The sequence below is a fragment of the Lissotriton helveticus genome, chromosome 1_1, assembly GCF_964261635.1.
Source record: "Lissotriton helveticus chromosome 1_1, aLisHel1.1, whole genome shotgun sequence".
NCBI classification, from domain to species: domain Eukaryota; kingdom Metazoa; phylum Chordata; class Amphibia; order Caudata; family Salamandridae; genus Lissotriton; species Lissotriton helveticus.
The window spans coordinates 1,190,942,795-1,190,955,720 of NC_136057.1; the positions used below are offsets into that span (position 1 = coordinate 1,190,942,795).

General features: G+C 42.9%; 1 protein-coding gene across 3 annotated transcripts in view; it reads left to right on the plus strand.

Annotated features, from left to right (window-relative positions):
* The window catches only part of MAGI2 (membrane associated guanylate kinase, WW and PDZ domain containing 2), a 2,996,284-nt gene that overhangs the window by 2,430,511 nt on the left and 552,847 nt on the right, over positions 1–12,926 (plus strand). The window contains exon 8 of one of the 3 annotated variants that reach the window (XM_078679471.1): positions 1,981–2,019. The exons of the other annotated variants lie outside the window; for them this stretch is intronic. Coding sequence (XP_078535597.1) covers positions 1,981–2,019 — 39 coding nt within the window. The remainder of the gene's footprint in view (positions 1–1,980; positions 2,020–12,926) is intronic. 3 annotated transcript variants of the gene reach the window in all.

Genomic DNA, 12,926 nt, shown 5'->3' on the forward strand with positions numbered 1-12,926 from the left:
CTGAGTGACCTATAGACAAGGTGCCATATTTATAAAAGAAAAATACAGCCAAATGTTTAAATGGGAGGAATTTAATTTGGAAAAACATGTTTCATAAAACTTTATGACGTAATTGGTTTATTTTAAAGTAGAGAAAAGCATTAAAATTGATGGCCTTATTACGACCTTGGCGGTCGGACCACCTGGCTACATTGTTGGTGGGTGGGAGACTGCCACCAAGCCAGCAGCATTCCAACTGCTGCATTTGGAGTTTCCCGCTGGCTGTTTTCTGGCTGCGGTCAGTGGCGGGGGCATGCTTCGGCTCACAGAGAGAGCCTGAAGGCAATCCGCCGCTCTCCAGCGCCTACACTGTCCTGAACACACTGTTGCCACGCACCATGTCTTGTATGGCACACAGTGCACACACGACAGGACAACCATAGGGGGCACAACATGTGCCCCCAGGCAAAATGTCCAGTAGACCTTTTCAGGCAGAATTCCCAAACTGGAAAGGTCGGCAGAAATACAGGTCATGATTAGCACAGTGGTGCCGGCATCAGCACTGCCTCCATTCCCCACAGTTTTCCCCAACACTGCCGCCATGGGATCCAGGATTCTGGCAGTGGCGGCTGTCTTGTGGCCCAGGGACTACTGCCTGCCCTTAAAAAATTAAACAGAAAAGTTACATTTTTCTTTTTAAATGCATCCCCTCTTCCTTTAAGGAAAAAAGGCTGCATTTAAGAAAAAAAACTGCTTTATGTAAAAAGCAGTCTGAGACATGGTGGTCTGCTGACACCAGCAGGCCTCCATCCCTGGCAGTGTGCTAGCCATTCCCACTGGTGTCCCAAATTGCGCTTGCTTTATGAATATTGATGATGCATGCAAATTGCGTCCCCATTGGGATTCGCTAACAGTGCTTGTGACACTGTTGTACACTACATTTTGCTATTCGCAAATTGCGAGTCGCAAAGCGACACAATTCGCCAGTCTCAAAATGCAAGCACTGTACATCTGGCCCTAAGAGCCTTAAATTGACCACTGTATCACAATTACATTTATATACGTTCACGAACAACTTAAAATGCACTTACAGTCCCCAAATAGTTCCAAGTTATTTAGGGGCAGGCATTAACCGAGCTCTGACCAGCTCGGTTGTGGAAACATCTAGATCTCAAAGTTGTCCTTGACTGTGGTGATTTGGGAGTAAGGTGGTACAAGTAGCATCAATGATTCTGTTAAAAGCACTTTGGGATTGGGGCCACATTGGCGGTGTGGCCAAGAGTTTCATGGCCATTGTACTATCCATGTTAAATCACTGTTAAAATATCTCTCTTGCTCTACACTTATAATCTTCAGTGCAGCAATGAAAAGATCAGTGTAAATTATAATGCAGAGTGATCCTGAGATCATTGTGTGAAGTACCAGGAAAAAGTAAAGGTCTAAGTCTACAGACTTCTGAATAAGACAAACAAATTACTTGGCACAATTGTAGGTCCGATCTGAAAGGCTGGTTAAAATATAAATGTATCCCGCTAAGTTGTTGGAATTTTAAAATTTTTGCACTTCACAAAGATGCAAAAGTTATGAAACTTTGCTTACAGGTGTGAATTCTTCCAAAAGAGTGATGTAGAAAACTTTACAGCAAACCTTTTTGGGGGGAGAATGTACTCACTAAATGTGGGACAGTACTCCCTACAATATCCACTTTTGCAGAATTTATATACATTTTCCAATTTAAAAAAACAACTTTGAGACCCTCGTGTAGTTTGAGTAGCTGCAGAACTTTAACAACCACTCTGCGAAGTTTGTTGGTGAAAAAAAACTTTGTAACTTCAATCAGCTATGCATTAAATATTCAAAATGTGTCAATTTTCTTTGGATTTGGGTATATTTTTCACAATGGGTTTTGGAGTTGCACTGAACACCAAAAGGATCCTGTATGTATAGTAAATACCTGGAGCAGATTGCTGAAGTAATGATCTCAAGTCACTTGTTTCCCAGGGAACAGCAGCAGAGGTGGCAGAGTCAAGAGCAAGCCATGTAAGATCATACTTAGGATGACCTCCCACTCTGTTGTATGCAACTCTGTACACAAAATTTTTCTGTTTAACACTTACAGAGATTGTCTCTGTGTTGCTGAGCATTATGTCATGTGTGGACAGGGCACTGTACAATTTAAAACAGAAACACAAGGGGGCAATGCTTGCAGTTGTGTGATGTGCTGTGTTCACAAAGGGTAATGCATGCAAACATTATACCAAAATGACGGCACTGCATGCCTGGGTTGCATGTCTAAAAGATTTGTTTTGTATATTGCTAGTACTTGGGTTTTGCTAGGATGAACAATCAGACCTGATATAAAATTAAAGGATCTGAATGAAGGGGATTTAGTGGAACCTTTCCTCAGAGATAAACTTTGTTAGCAACATAAAAAATTAATTGTAAATTGACAACAGCTCTCAATATTGTGCATCTACCAATACAAATTGATACACTATAATGTATGCAGCAAAAAGTCACCTGTGTGCTACCATTTTTAATATCATCCTGCAAAAATATTGACTCCAGAATCCGTAAGTATTTATTTATTGTTCTTAACTTCACAACTACATTCCTCAAAGTTATATAACTTCAAGATACGAAGATGCGGAATTAAAAATAGTAAATAACTCTAAAGTTACTTATGTATACTTACCTTAACAATATAGTGATGTGAATCCATCAGCGAGGACCAGGCCTTGTTGGATACAAATGTTTGCAGGAGAAATGATGCATCGAAACCGGATTCTATGGGAAGTGAGGCATTGATTCTGATATTTTCTGGTCTGTGGGTGCATCAATGGTGATGTGTGGCACACAGGCACTATCTTAATGACCTGGGGGATGCTGGAGGCCGATGCGGCACGGCAAAGAGGTGCTACATCGATTTCGTCGCGGTCCCAAGATGCGCTGTACCTTGTAATCGCACAGCACGGCCTACATCAGAGTTGGTGCACTAATCTCGGACTTTGGAGGTTAGGGCACTGCACTTGGCATGCCGTGATTCTTCGGAATGCTGGCAGGAGCTGCATATATTTCTTTTTTCTTTGGCCGCACGGGGCTCTGCGTTGGGAATTTCTCCTACACAGTGGTGCTGCATGGGAAAAGTCTGCCTCAAGGATGGTAAAGCATTGATTTGCAGGTTTCTTCGGGTTCTTCACAGATGACTGTAGCAGGAACAACCTCAGGGGCCCAGAACTGGAATTGGCACCCCCAAGCAGGTCACAGCTCCAAGCAGAGATGTTCAAGAACGCTGTAGGTGATGTTTTTGTGTCCCTGAGACTTCAGAACAGGAGGCCAGCACACATAAGATCTTGGAGATTCTTCTCAAGCAGGTTTTGCAGCCAAGTCCAATCTTTGTCATCTCCTTGGAAGAATTAGCAACTGCAGGCCAACCCCAACAAAGCAACACTGAGCAAAGGGTCAGTACTTTTCCTCACAGCTCTTCAGCTCCTCTTCTTTGGCAGAGGTTCCACTTGATTCCAGAAGTAATTTAACGTTCACACACAATTTAAAAAAAAACTTTACTTAAAGGTGTGTTAATAAATTCTGAATTCAGAGAGCCTGAACTCCAAATCTCTAGCTGTTCCCAATTGAAAGTTACACTAGAAAAATGTTACAAAGCAGCTCCAATGATAGCCTATGGGAGAGCGAGTCCTTGCAATAGTGAAAAATGAAATACACAGTATTTGGCTATAAGGACATGTAAAACACACCAATAAATGTCCTACCTTTAACATACACTGCACCGTGCCCCTGAGGGTACCCTGGGCCTACCTTAGGGGTGACATCCATATAAGGAAAAGGGAAGGTTAGGGCCTGGCAATTGGGTGCACTTGCCAGGTTGACATGGCAGTTACAAACTGCACTTGCAGACACTGCAGCTGCAAGTCTGGGACACATTTGAAAGACTACTGCTGTGGGTGGCACAATCAGTGCTGCAGACCCACTAGTAGCATTTGATTTACAACCCCCAGGCACACACAGTGCACTTTACTAGGGTCTTATCAGTAAATAAATATGGCAATCATGGCTAACCAATCATAATCACAATTAACACAGGATGAACTTGCACTTTGGCATTGATCAGCAATGGCAAAGTGCCCAGATGACCTAAACCAGCAAACACTAAGTTTAGCACACAGTCAAACAATACAGAAGTTAGAAGCAAAATGTCAGATGAAACCACGCCAAGGATGCCAGGTCTAACAAGGATTGTTTATGATCTGTGTCTCTGGTTCTGTTACATAATGAGCTCCTAAATTGACCTCCTAGTGTTGGATTTTTTCCCAACTATCTTCAAATTGAGGGGTCCTACTATGGCCAGTGACCAGCGACCAGTATACCATTTGGGTTAGGTGATTAGCTAGATAGTAGGTGCTGATGTATGGTAGGCAGAGCCCTCCTCTTTGTGAGTATAACATTCAGTCATGCAGAGTCAAGGTATACACACATAAAGACCTTAATTTCAGAGCTGATATTCATCAGCATGGAGTGTGGGATGCTTATTGGCAGCATGTCCATGACAGTATTAAATAGTGGTGCTGTTACCATTATCACCTGTTATATTTATACTCACATTGATAATTGAAGATGAGACCACCTAGCCAGGTTAAGTAGTGTCTTATTCAGTAAGGGTTATATGTTATCATCCACCATTTGTATTAGACCATTGATTAGCAATAACCCCCAATATTCCATCCTTCCAGGGACCCACATCATTCCCTCGTCCTGGATGCACGCCCTGATCATCACTATATAATTTGGCATCAATTCACACTTCCCCCAGTTTATCTTATAGTCAGAGAATGCTAAGAAGGTGTTCAGCAAAGTTGTCAGTGAAGGAATAGATTTCGGTGATTTGGACATGGTCATCAGTACGTCACCCATGCAAATAAGGGACTTGATCGGTCTGGTAGAGATTTTCTGTGTAAGGTGGGATGGTCTTATAACAATTGTCAGATGGTCTGGAGCCAAGAGAAAAACAAAGGGTGAGAGCAAGCATCCCTGTCAGGTGTCTCATTTTACGTGAATCGTAATGAAATCTTGACTAAGTCCAAAGTGATCCATGACCCTAAAGCTGTGAGGGCACTTGAAGACCATCTCTTCAGCCATGTTCATGGCCACCAGTTCCTCATCTGCATTCTGAAAATCCTTATAAAAAATGAGCTAGGGTTCGAATGTGACTTCTTGAGGATCCACCTGGGACAAATCCAACTTGTGAGGCATGAGTCAAGGAAAGTAGCACTCTCCAATGGCTATTTACAATCACTTTTGTTAATATCATGATATCAACATTCAGGAGTGATAAGGAACTATGGCTTACAGACCCTATGAAATTGTTTCTAATCAAATGTAGATTAATTAAACAAATGGAAAAAGACCAGTAATTACTGTCATATGCAGATTTTGGTATTTATGCAGCGCACAAACAATAATAAATTAAAAACAAAAAAAAAAACTGCCACACAAATCTAGAAAAATAAAGTGAATTTCCATAAATAAAATGAAACCAAAACTGATTAAATCCAATCAGATGAACTGGAGATAATGAATTTCAAACTCTAGGTAAGTGTAGTGCTTAAAGGCAGAACGCCCTGCTACTAGTCATTTAGTCGTGATAGACCAGGGAATGTCACAAGTTCAAGATGACCGCGGTCGATCATGAGTTGAATACACGGTCCAGGTTAATCCCAATGAAAAAGTTACCTTTTGAAAGTCTGGCACAAAAAGTCCAGTTCACAGTCTAGGAGGCCATGAGGTACAGGAAAAGCATCTCAGATGCTCTTTGCTGTACTGCAGAAAGCCGGCCTGGCATCAGTGATGCTTGTTGCTGTAGCACAGAGATCTGGTCAAGCTCGGATGGTCAGTGCTGAAGCTTCACATTGTCGGTCACCGTGGGCTGTCGGTGCTGTAGTGCGAAGTGCAGACCTCATGTTGCCAGTCATCTCTGGCAGTCACTGTAGCACAAAGAGTTGGATGCACTGGAGCCTTGCATTGGTGGTCATCGTGAGTGGCAGAGTGGCAGCACAGTGGCGAAGAGTCCAAAACTTTAGGATTTCTCCTTTCTTCACAGAAAAGTGCACTCTGATGTCAGTGAATGGTCTTCGACCTGGAGAGGCACTTGTTGGATCCCTCAAGCAGCAAGGCACTACTTTTGTGGCAGAAGGGTAGTCCACTGAAGAACGAGCCTGGCCTCAAGCAGCAGGGCAGTCCTCTGGGTAACAAGGCAGTCCATCTTCTGTAGTCTACAGGCCAAGGAGTGCATTGAAGAGTTGGTCTGAGGGTTCAAATGTTTTTACCTGATGCCAGCCTTTGAAGTGGGGAAATCCTAAATACTATCTCCACATCTGGTTCTGGAAACCTCCTTCCTTCCCCTGCTCCATGTGGTCTAGGCTAACAAGAGTCTGCTGTCAATTTGATGTGTGAGTGTGCTGGAGGAAGTGTAAGTAGGGCAGGGAACAACTCAGCCCCAGCCATTCTGGCAGTATGACTCCAACTCAGCTACACAAAGGACCTGTTGCTCACTGTCTGAGGCCTAAAGTACATTCTTATCGGAGGAGACATTACCAGGCCTAGTCAGCTGAAAACTCCTAGAAGGCCTTAGAAGTTTTTTTTGCATGAAAATACCAACTTCTTAAAAGTGCATTTTCAAAACTATAATCTAAAACCTGACTTTACAATTAAATAAGATTTAAAATTACAATTCATTTAAGTGCAAACATTTCTGCTTGTTCCATATCAAACTTTAGCACTTATTAAATGGAATAAGGTAACCCAAAGTTATCCTATGGGTGAGGTAGATCTTAAAGTAATGAAAAATGAATGTAGGAGTTTTTCACTCCTAGGATGAGTAAAAACTTTTTTAAAGTATTCAACTTTTTAAATACAATGATCCCTGCCCTATTGGCTGCCTGGGGGCTACCTTAAGGGTAACTTATATGTCATGAAAAGGAAGATTTAGACCTGGCAATATGTTGTATTTGCCCTGTCGAAACGGCAATTTAAAATTGCACTACAAGCTGCCATGGAATACTTGAGACATGATTTAAAGTGCTACTTTTGAGGGTGGCATAATGTGTGCTGCAGGCTCACGAATAGCATTTAATTTATGGGCTCTGGTTATGTATGGTACCATATAATAGGAATTTACAAGAAAATTACATGAGACAATCAGGTATAGGGCAATTTTAAAACGTTTTAGAGCAAGAGAACAAGCCCTTCAACACTGGTTTGCAGTGGTAAAGTGCACAGAGTCCTAATGCCAACAAAACAAATGCAGGCAACAGGAGGGGTGAAGGCAAAAAAATGGTGGGTGACCCTGCTGAGAGAGCCTAGTCTGGTTGGATCTGGTGTCTGTATTATAGCTGTTTGTGGGCTTGTTTTAATGTCTGGGGGCACAAATGCATACAGTCATCTATATCTTGAAAACCCATATACAGCTTGCCTTTAAAACTTCAAAACTGCCTTGATTTGCAAGTGTGCTCCACTTTTCTACCTATCTTATTCACTAATGGGGGCTTTTTTATTTTGCTATCTGGGACTATTTTTTGTACCTGTCTGACCCTGCCATCCAGCCTCATTTAGAGGTGTTAAACTTCTGACTGTTGTTTGCTGTCTGCCACAGGACTGCCACATTTAGTGCATCAGGCAGTCCACTCTTTTTTGGGTGGTACCTTTCATGCAGATTTTCCATGCATTGGTTGACTACGGGAGGAATGGTGGACCCAGTCACAAAAACAAAACATTGTTCCCAAGCACAGGGGCAAGGAAAGCTCCTTGATACCAGTAACATTTCTCGGGCCATATGTTTGAAACTTAGGTTTTGCGATTCTCAAATAGCGATTTTTAGAGAATCGCTGTTTGAGAATCGCAAAATGCAATTTGCAATTAAGGAACACCTTCCCATTCATTCCTATGGGTCTCTCCTATGGGCCTATAGGCCCATAGGAATGAATGGGAAGACATTCTCAATTTGCGATTCTCAATTAGAGAATCTCAAATTGAGAATGCAATTTCAAGGGTGCCAGGGTGTCAAAAGGACACCCTGTTGCACCCCTGAAATGTGCATGTGTGCACATGTGGCACACATACATGCCCTAAGGGCATGTATGTGGGCCACATGGCACTTTGAGAAATGCACAAATGTGAATTTTTCAAAGAAATCACAAATTACCACCAACTTGAAGTTGATGGTAATTTGCGATTCCTTAAGGCCAAATTGCACTTTTTTTGTGCTTCTAACATTGCATTTAAGGAATATCAATTTGCAAATCCTTAAATGCAATTGCAAAATAAGGAATCGCAATTTATTTTGCGAGGCAGTTTTGCTTTCATACATACCATTAAACCTAATTGCGAACGCAAACGCTGAAATTCTGTGAATTTCGATGTTTGCAATCGCAATTAGGATTGATACATATGGCCCTTAATCTTTTAGAAGCAAACTCCCACTTTAATAATTTTATTCTGACAAGAAAACGATGCAAAATGGGCTGCCATAACATGATGGCATACATGGCATTAATTTCTGAATACAAGGCATTCATGTCTGACAAAAGGGCTCCCGAGCACCTTCATCAGCAATGAAATACTGCTTTCATGGTTAGCACTACATAGGGAGTGCGGTCTGTCCCTTGGTACTCAGAACCATGGCCGCCACTGCCCAGTGTGCTTGGCAGACCTACCACTGGACTCTAAATGAGACCTTTTTCATGAAAATCGAATAAACGTTCATCTTTGCAATAGTTTAGGAATTAATTACTTCCTATTGTTCCTTCCATGTTATATTCTGTTTTTTAAATAACTAATCAGAACTCCTAAATAGGGTGTCATTCTTGATATGTGACAGTTTAATTCCTTTAGCCTAAAATTAGAGCCACCTTTTACCACTCCCAAAATTCCTTACTTTAGTTGTGTGATAATTACTGTTTAACTTATTTGCAGTTGAATAGTGGTTACCCATTACACACCTGCTGCAACCCCACCATAGCCAGTCATGGCCGGTGCAGGTAAGAGCGGTGGGGCTGGGTTGGGAGGGATTTGACAGACGACCATGTGGGAAAATTAAATAAATAATCAATTTTCCCTCGGCGTCGTCTGTCGAAATCCCCCCTCCCCCCACCTGGCCCCTGCTCTTACCTGCACAGGCTGCGGCTGACCATAATCCGAGCCAAAGTGACACTTGTGTACGTTAAGGTGCACTCTACAGGAAGCCTAATTTAAGTTAGCATGTGTTGTTTCAACCATTGCATCACTGCACTGTTGCTCCTCACTGCACCTTTCACATGATAATATTAACTCATAATTTATACTGGCATATAATAGATAAGTATTTTCTTGTTATTTTTATTTTGCACTTGTATTATGAAAATGTTATATTTGTAGGTGAAGAGTGATGTCACAATAGCTCTGCTGCACCAAGCAGTACAACACATTAACTGAAAGCTTTAAGATAGCTCTACTCACTGTGAGCAAGCACAGTGAAACCGCCTGGAGACTTAATTTTTCAGTTGATAAAGAGGAGAAGGCAATCTACCTTACTCATCACTCTAACAGCTAAGGGATCACAATAGTATTGTATAGTGATTGCATTTAGATAGCGCTTATGAGCTCTGAGGAGGCTTTGAAGCGCTTTGTGGAAACGAAGAAAGTATCTGCGAGAAGGTAAAGATGTGGCTCTACTCTCACCAATGTAAACAGAATTTTAGCAGAAGGAAAAGGGAAATTGGAAAAGGGACTTCAGGATCACAGGCTTAGCAAACATGAAAAGGCTGCTTTTTTCCTTCTTTGTACCAGCAGCACTGTCCTAGTGATGCGGATATGGATAACACAGCTGGCTGTGCTTTAGAATGACTGGAATCACTGAAGCTCAAAAGAGAATGTTTCCTATAGAAAAATGTATATTTCATCACAGTCCCTGGGTGTCATTCTAGCCGTACTTTTCGATAAGCGGGAACAAGGATTTGCAATGCCATAGGTCTCACATTTATGAGAGTTTGAGCTATTGGCATTGTAAATGCCAATAGCTTAAACCATTGCAACTGTGACAAAACTCATTAAAGAAAATAGTGCTTACATACAAAATAAGTGGTACAAAAGTGGGTGGTGATGGACGGAGCATCTGAACCAATCAAACTCTCACACCCAGTCAACAGATCTGGGTTTAATCCATCACCGTTCTTTAGCCCACTCTGCCACCTCAGTTCAGATATGGCCAAATGCAAATCAGTCTGACCCTGTGCCTCATGGGAACAGTCCAGCCCGAACTGCCAAGCCATGCCTTCCCTGGACCGGAAACAAGCTTCCGAGGAGCGGTTTCTGGCATTTCAGCCGTTTTCAGCCCGGCTTGCTTGAATCCAGTGGCAAAGTGAGCAAGGGACTCACGTCTGAGCATACCCTGCAAACTTATGGCGAACAAAGTGGTACAAAAGGGGGTGGTGATGGACGGAGCATCTGAACCAATCAAACACTCGCACTCAGTCAACAGATCTGGGTTTAATCCATCACCGTTCTTTAGCCCACTCTGCCACCCCAGTTCAGACATGGCCATATGCAAATCAGTCTGACCCTGTGCCTCATGGGAAAAGTCCAGCCCGAACTGCCAAGCCATGCCTTCCCTGGACCAGAAACAAGCTTCCGAGGACCGGTTTCTGGCATTTCAGCCATCTTCAGCCCGGCTTGCTTGAGTCCAGTGGCAAAGTGAGCAAGGGACTCACGTCTGAGCATACCCTGCCAACTTATGGCGAACAAAGTGGTACAAAAGGGGGTGGTGATGGACGGAGCATCTGAACCAATCAAACACTCACACCCAGTCAACAGATCTGGTTTAATCCATCACCGTTCTTTAGCCCACTCTGCCACCTCAGTTCAGACATGGCCATATGCAAATCAGTCTGACCCTGTGCCTCATGGGAACAGTCTAGCCGGAACTGCCAAGCCATGCCTTCCCTGGACCGGAAACAAGCTTCCGAGGACCGGTTTCTGGCATTTCAGCCGTCTTCAGCCCGGCTTGCTTGAATCCAGTGGCAAAGTGAGCAAGGGAGTCACGTCTGAGCATACCCTGCCAACTTATGGATTAAACCCATATCCTTTGACTGGGTGTGAGTGTTTGATAGGTTCAGATGGATTCAAGCAAGCCGGGTTGAAGATGGCTGAAATGCCAGAAACCGGTCCTCGGAAGCTTGTTTCCGGTCCAGGGAAGGCATGGCTTGGCAGTTCCGGCTGGACTGTTCCCATGAGGCACAGGGTCAGACTGATTTGCATATGGCCATGTCAGAACTGGGGTGGCAGAGTGGGCTAAAGAACGGTGATGGATTAAACCCAGATCATTTGACTGGGTGTGAGTGTTTGATTGGTTCAGATGCTCCGTCCATCACCACCCCCTTTTGTACTACATACGAAATAAAACATACCGTGTCCCAACAGAAGTAAAAGGGCCAGTCTCCATGGGAGGATTCAAATGAAGACAATGCGGTACTAAGGAGGGACTAACATGACGAGTATGGACTCAGAAGCCAGCATTTACAAAGGACAACGACACAGGCCAATGAAAAATATGGGCGGAGCTTCAAATCCCTAACTCAATACAGCATGGCTTGCAGAGCAGGGCATGCGTTGCCCAGGCTCGACCTAAACATTTTCTCCCAACAACACTCTCCAAAATAGGCAGTTTAATTCATAAAAAAAAATATATTTATCATATTGGTGTCACCCGAGCCTCAGTTTAACATGATGAGATCTATTTACCTCCATCTTCTAATGCCGTGATGCTCGAGTGAAACTGCTAGTATCAGTTTAACAAAAAAACTAGTGACAACTGTTAGACATTTATTTTACAACATGGTGACCTAGATTAGAGAGTGAAATGTCTGACCTTGATCCAACATACAAGGGACACTGTTAGCGAAAGAACAAAGTACTCAATCATACAGAAATGGTATTCAATAACACATCTTGGTGTGCACTGACTTTATAATGTCTTCCTCTGTACACCTAAGTATATCCTAGAAGATTTGTGACATTCTTAAGAGGTAGGGATTGAGGGGACATTAGCTTTGAATTACAAGGTTTATTTTAGCTTTAGCCAGGCAGCAAGCGGATTCATGTAGCAGCTGAAAAATGTTGTCTCCTTACATGTAGGTTTTCCATTATGTCCGAGGGCATACGTCGCTGCAAAAATCGCTGTGTTCTGGTTGTCTGAGTGAAAGAAGTTGCGTTTTAGTGCCATTGTTTACATGGACTGTGGACGGGTGTGCTTCAGCACAGCAGATGCAAAACACTAATGCTTATCAAGACCTGTGTCTTTTGTTATGCTAATTAAGCTCTAGTGTGCTGTGTTGATATGTTCTCAGAGAGCTCCAAGCTTGATGAGAGGGAAGGGTAGAGCAGTGATCACATGCTGTTATACAGCCTTACATTAGCCAAGGACTTCACATGGGACCTTTCAAGCAGCAAGCCAACCAGGCATTTGCCCAGCTGGTGTAATAGCCATTTTCCAAGGACTGCAACCTATCTACTGCCCTAGGGGTTCCAAACTATTAATCAGTGACAGGAGGCAGCCAGTAGTGGGTGTAGGCACATGGCAGATGTGCATGAAAGAAAGACTGTCGGAGGGTGAAAGTGATTTACTTTGTTGTGTTTCTAGTCCCCTTCAGCACTCAAAGATCGAAAACACTTAGGCTTTCTAGGTTCTTTTTTGAGAGAGTACCTATCTCACCTTCCAAAGATCAATTTGATTTTGGTAGTTCAGGCCCTGTTCTCAAATTTATATTGGTTCAAGCAAACATTTGCCTCCCAGCCTGTGGTACGCCCCACTTATGCTGGTAGCGCAGAAATGTATGAACAGTTTAATAATTTAACTTACGATAGAGATCTCCTACTCTGCGCCAACTCCACTTCAGATCTTT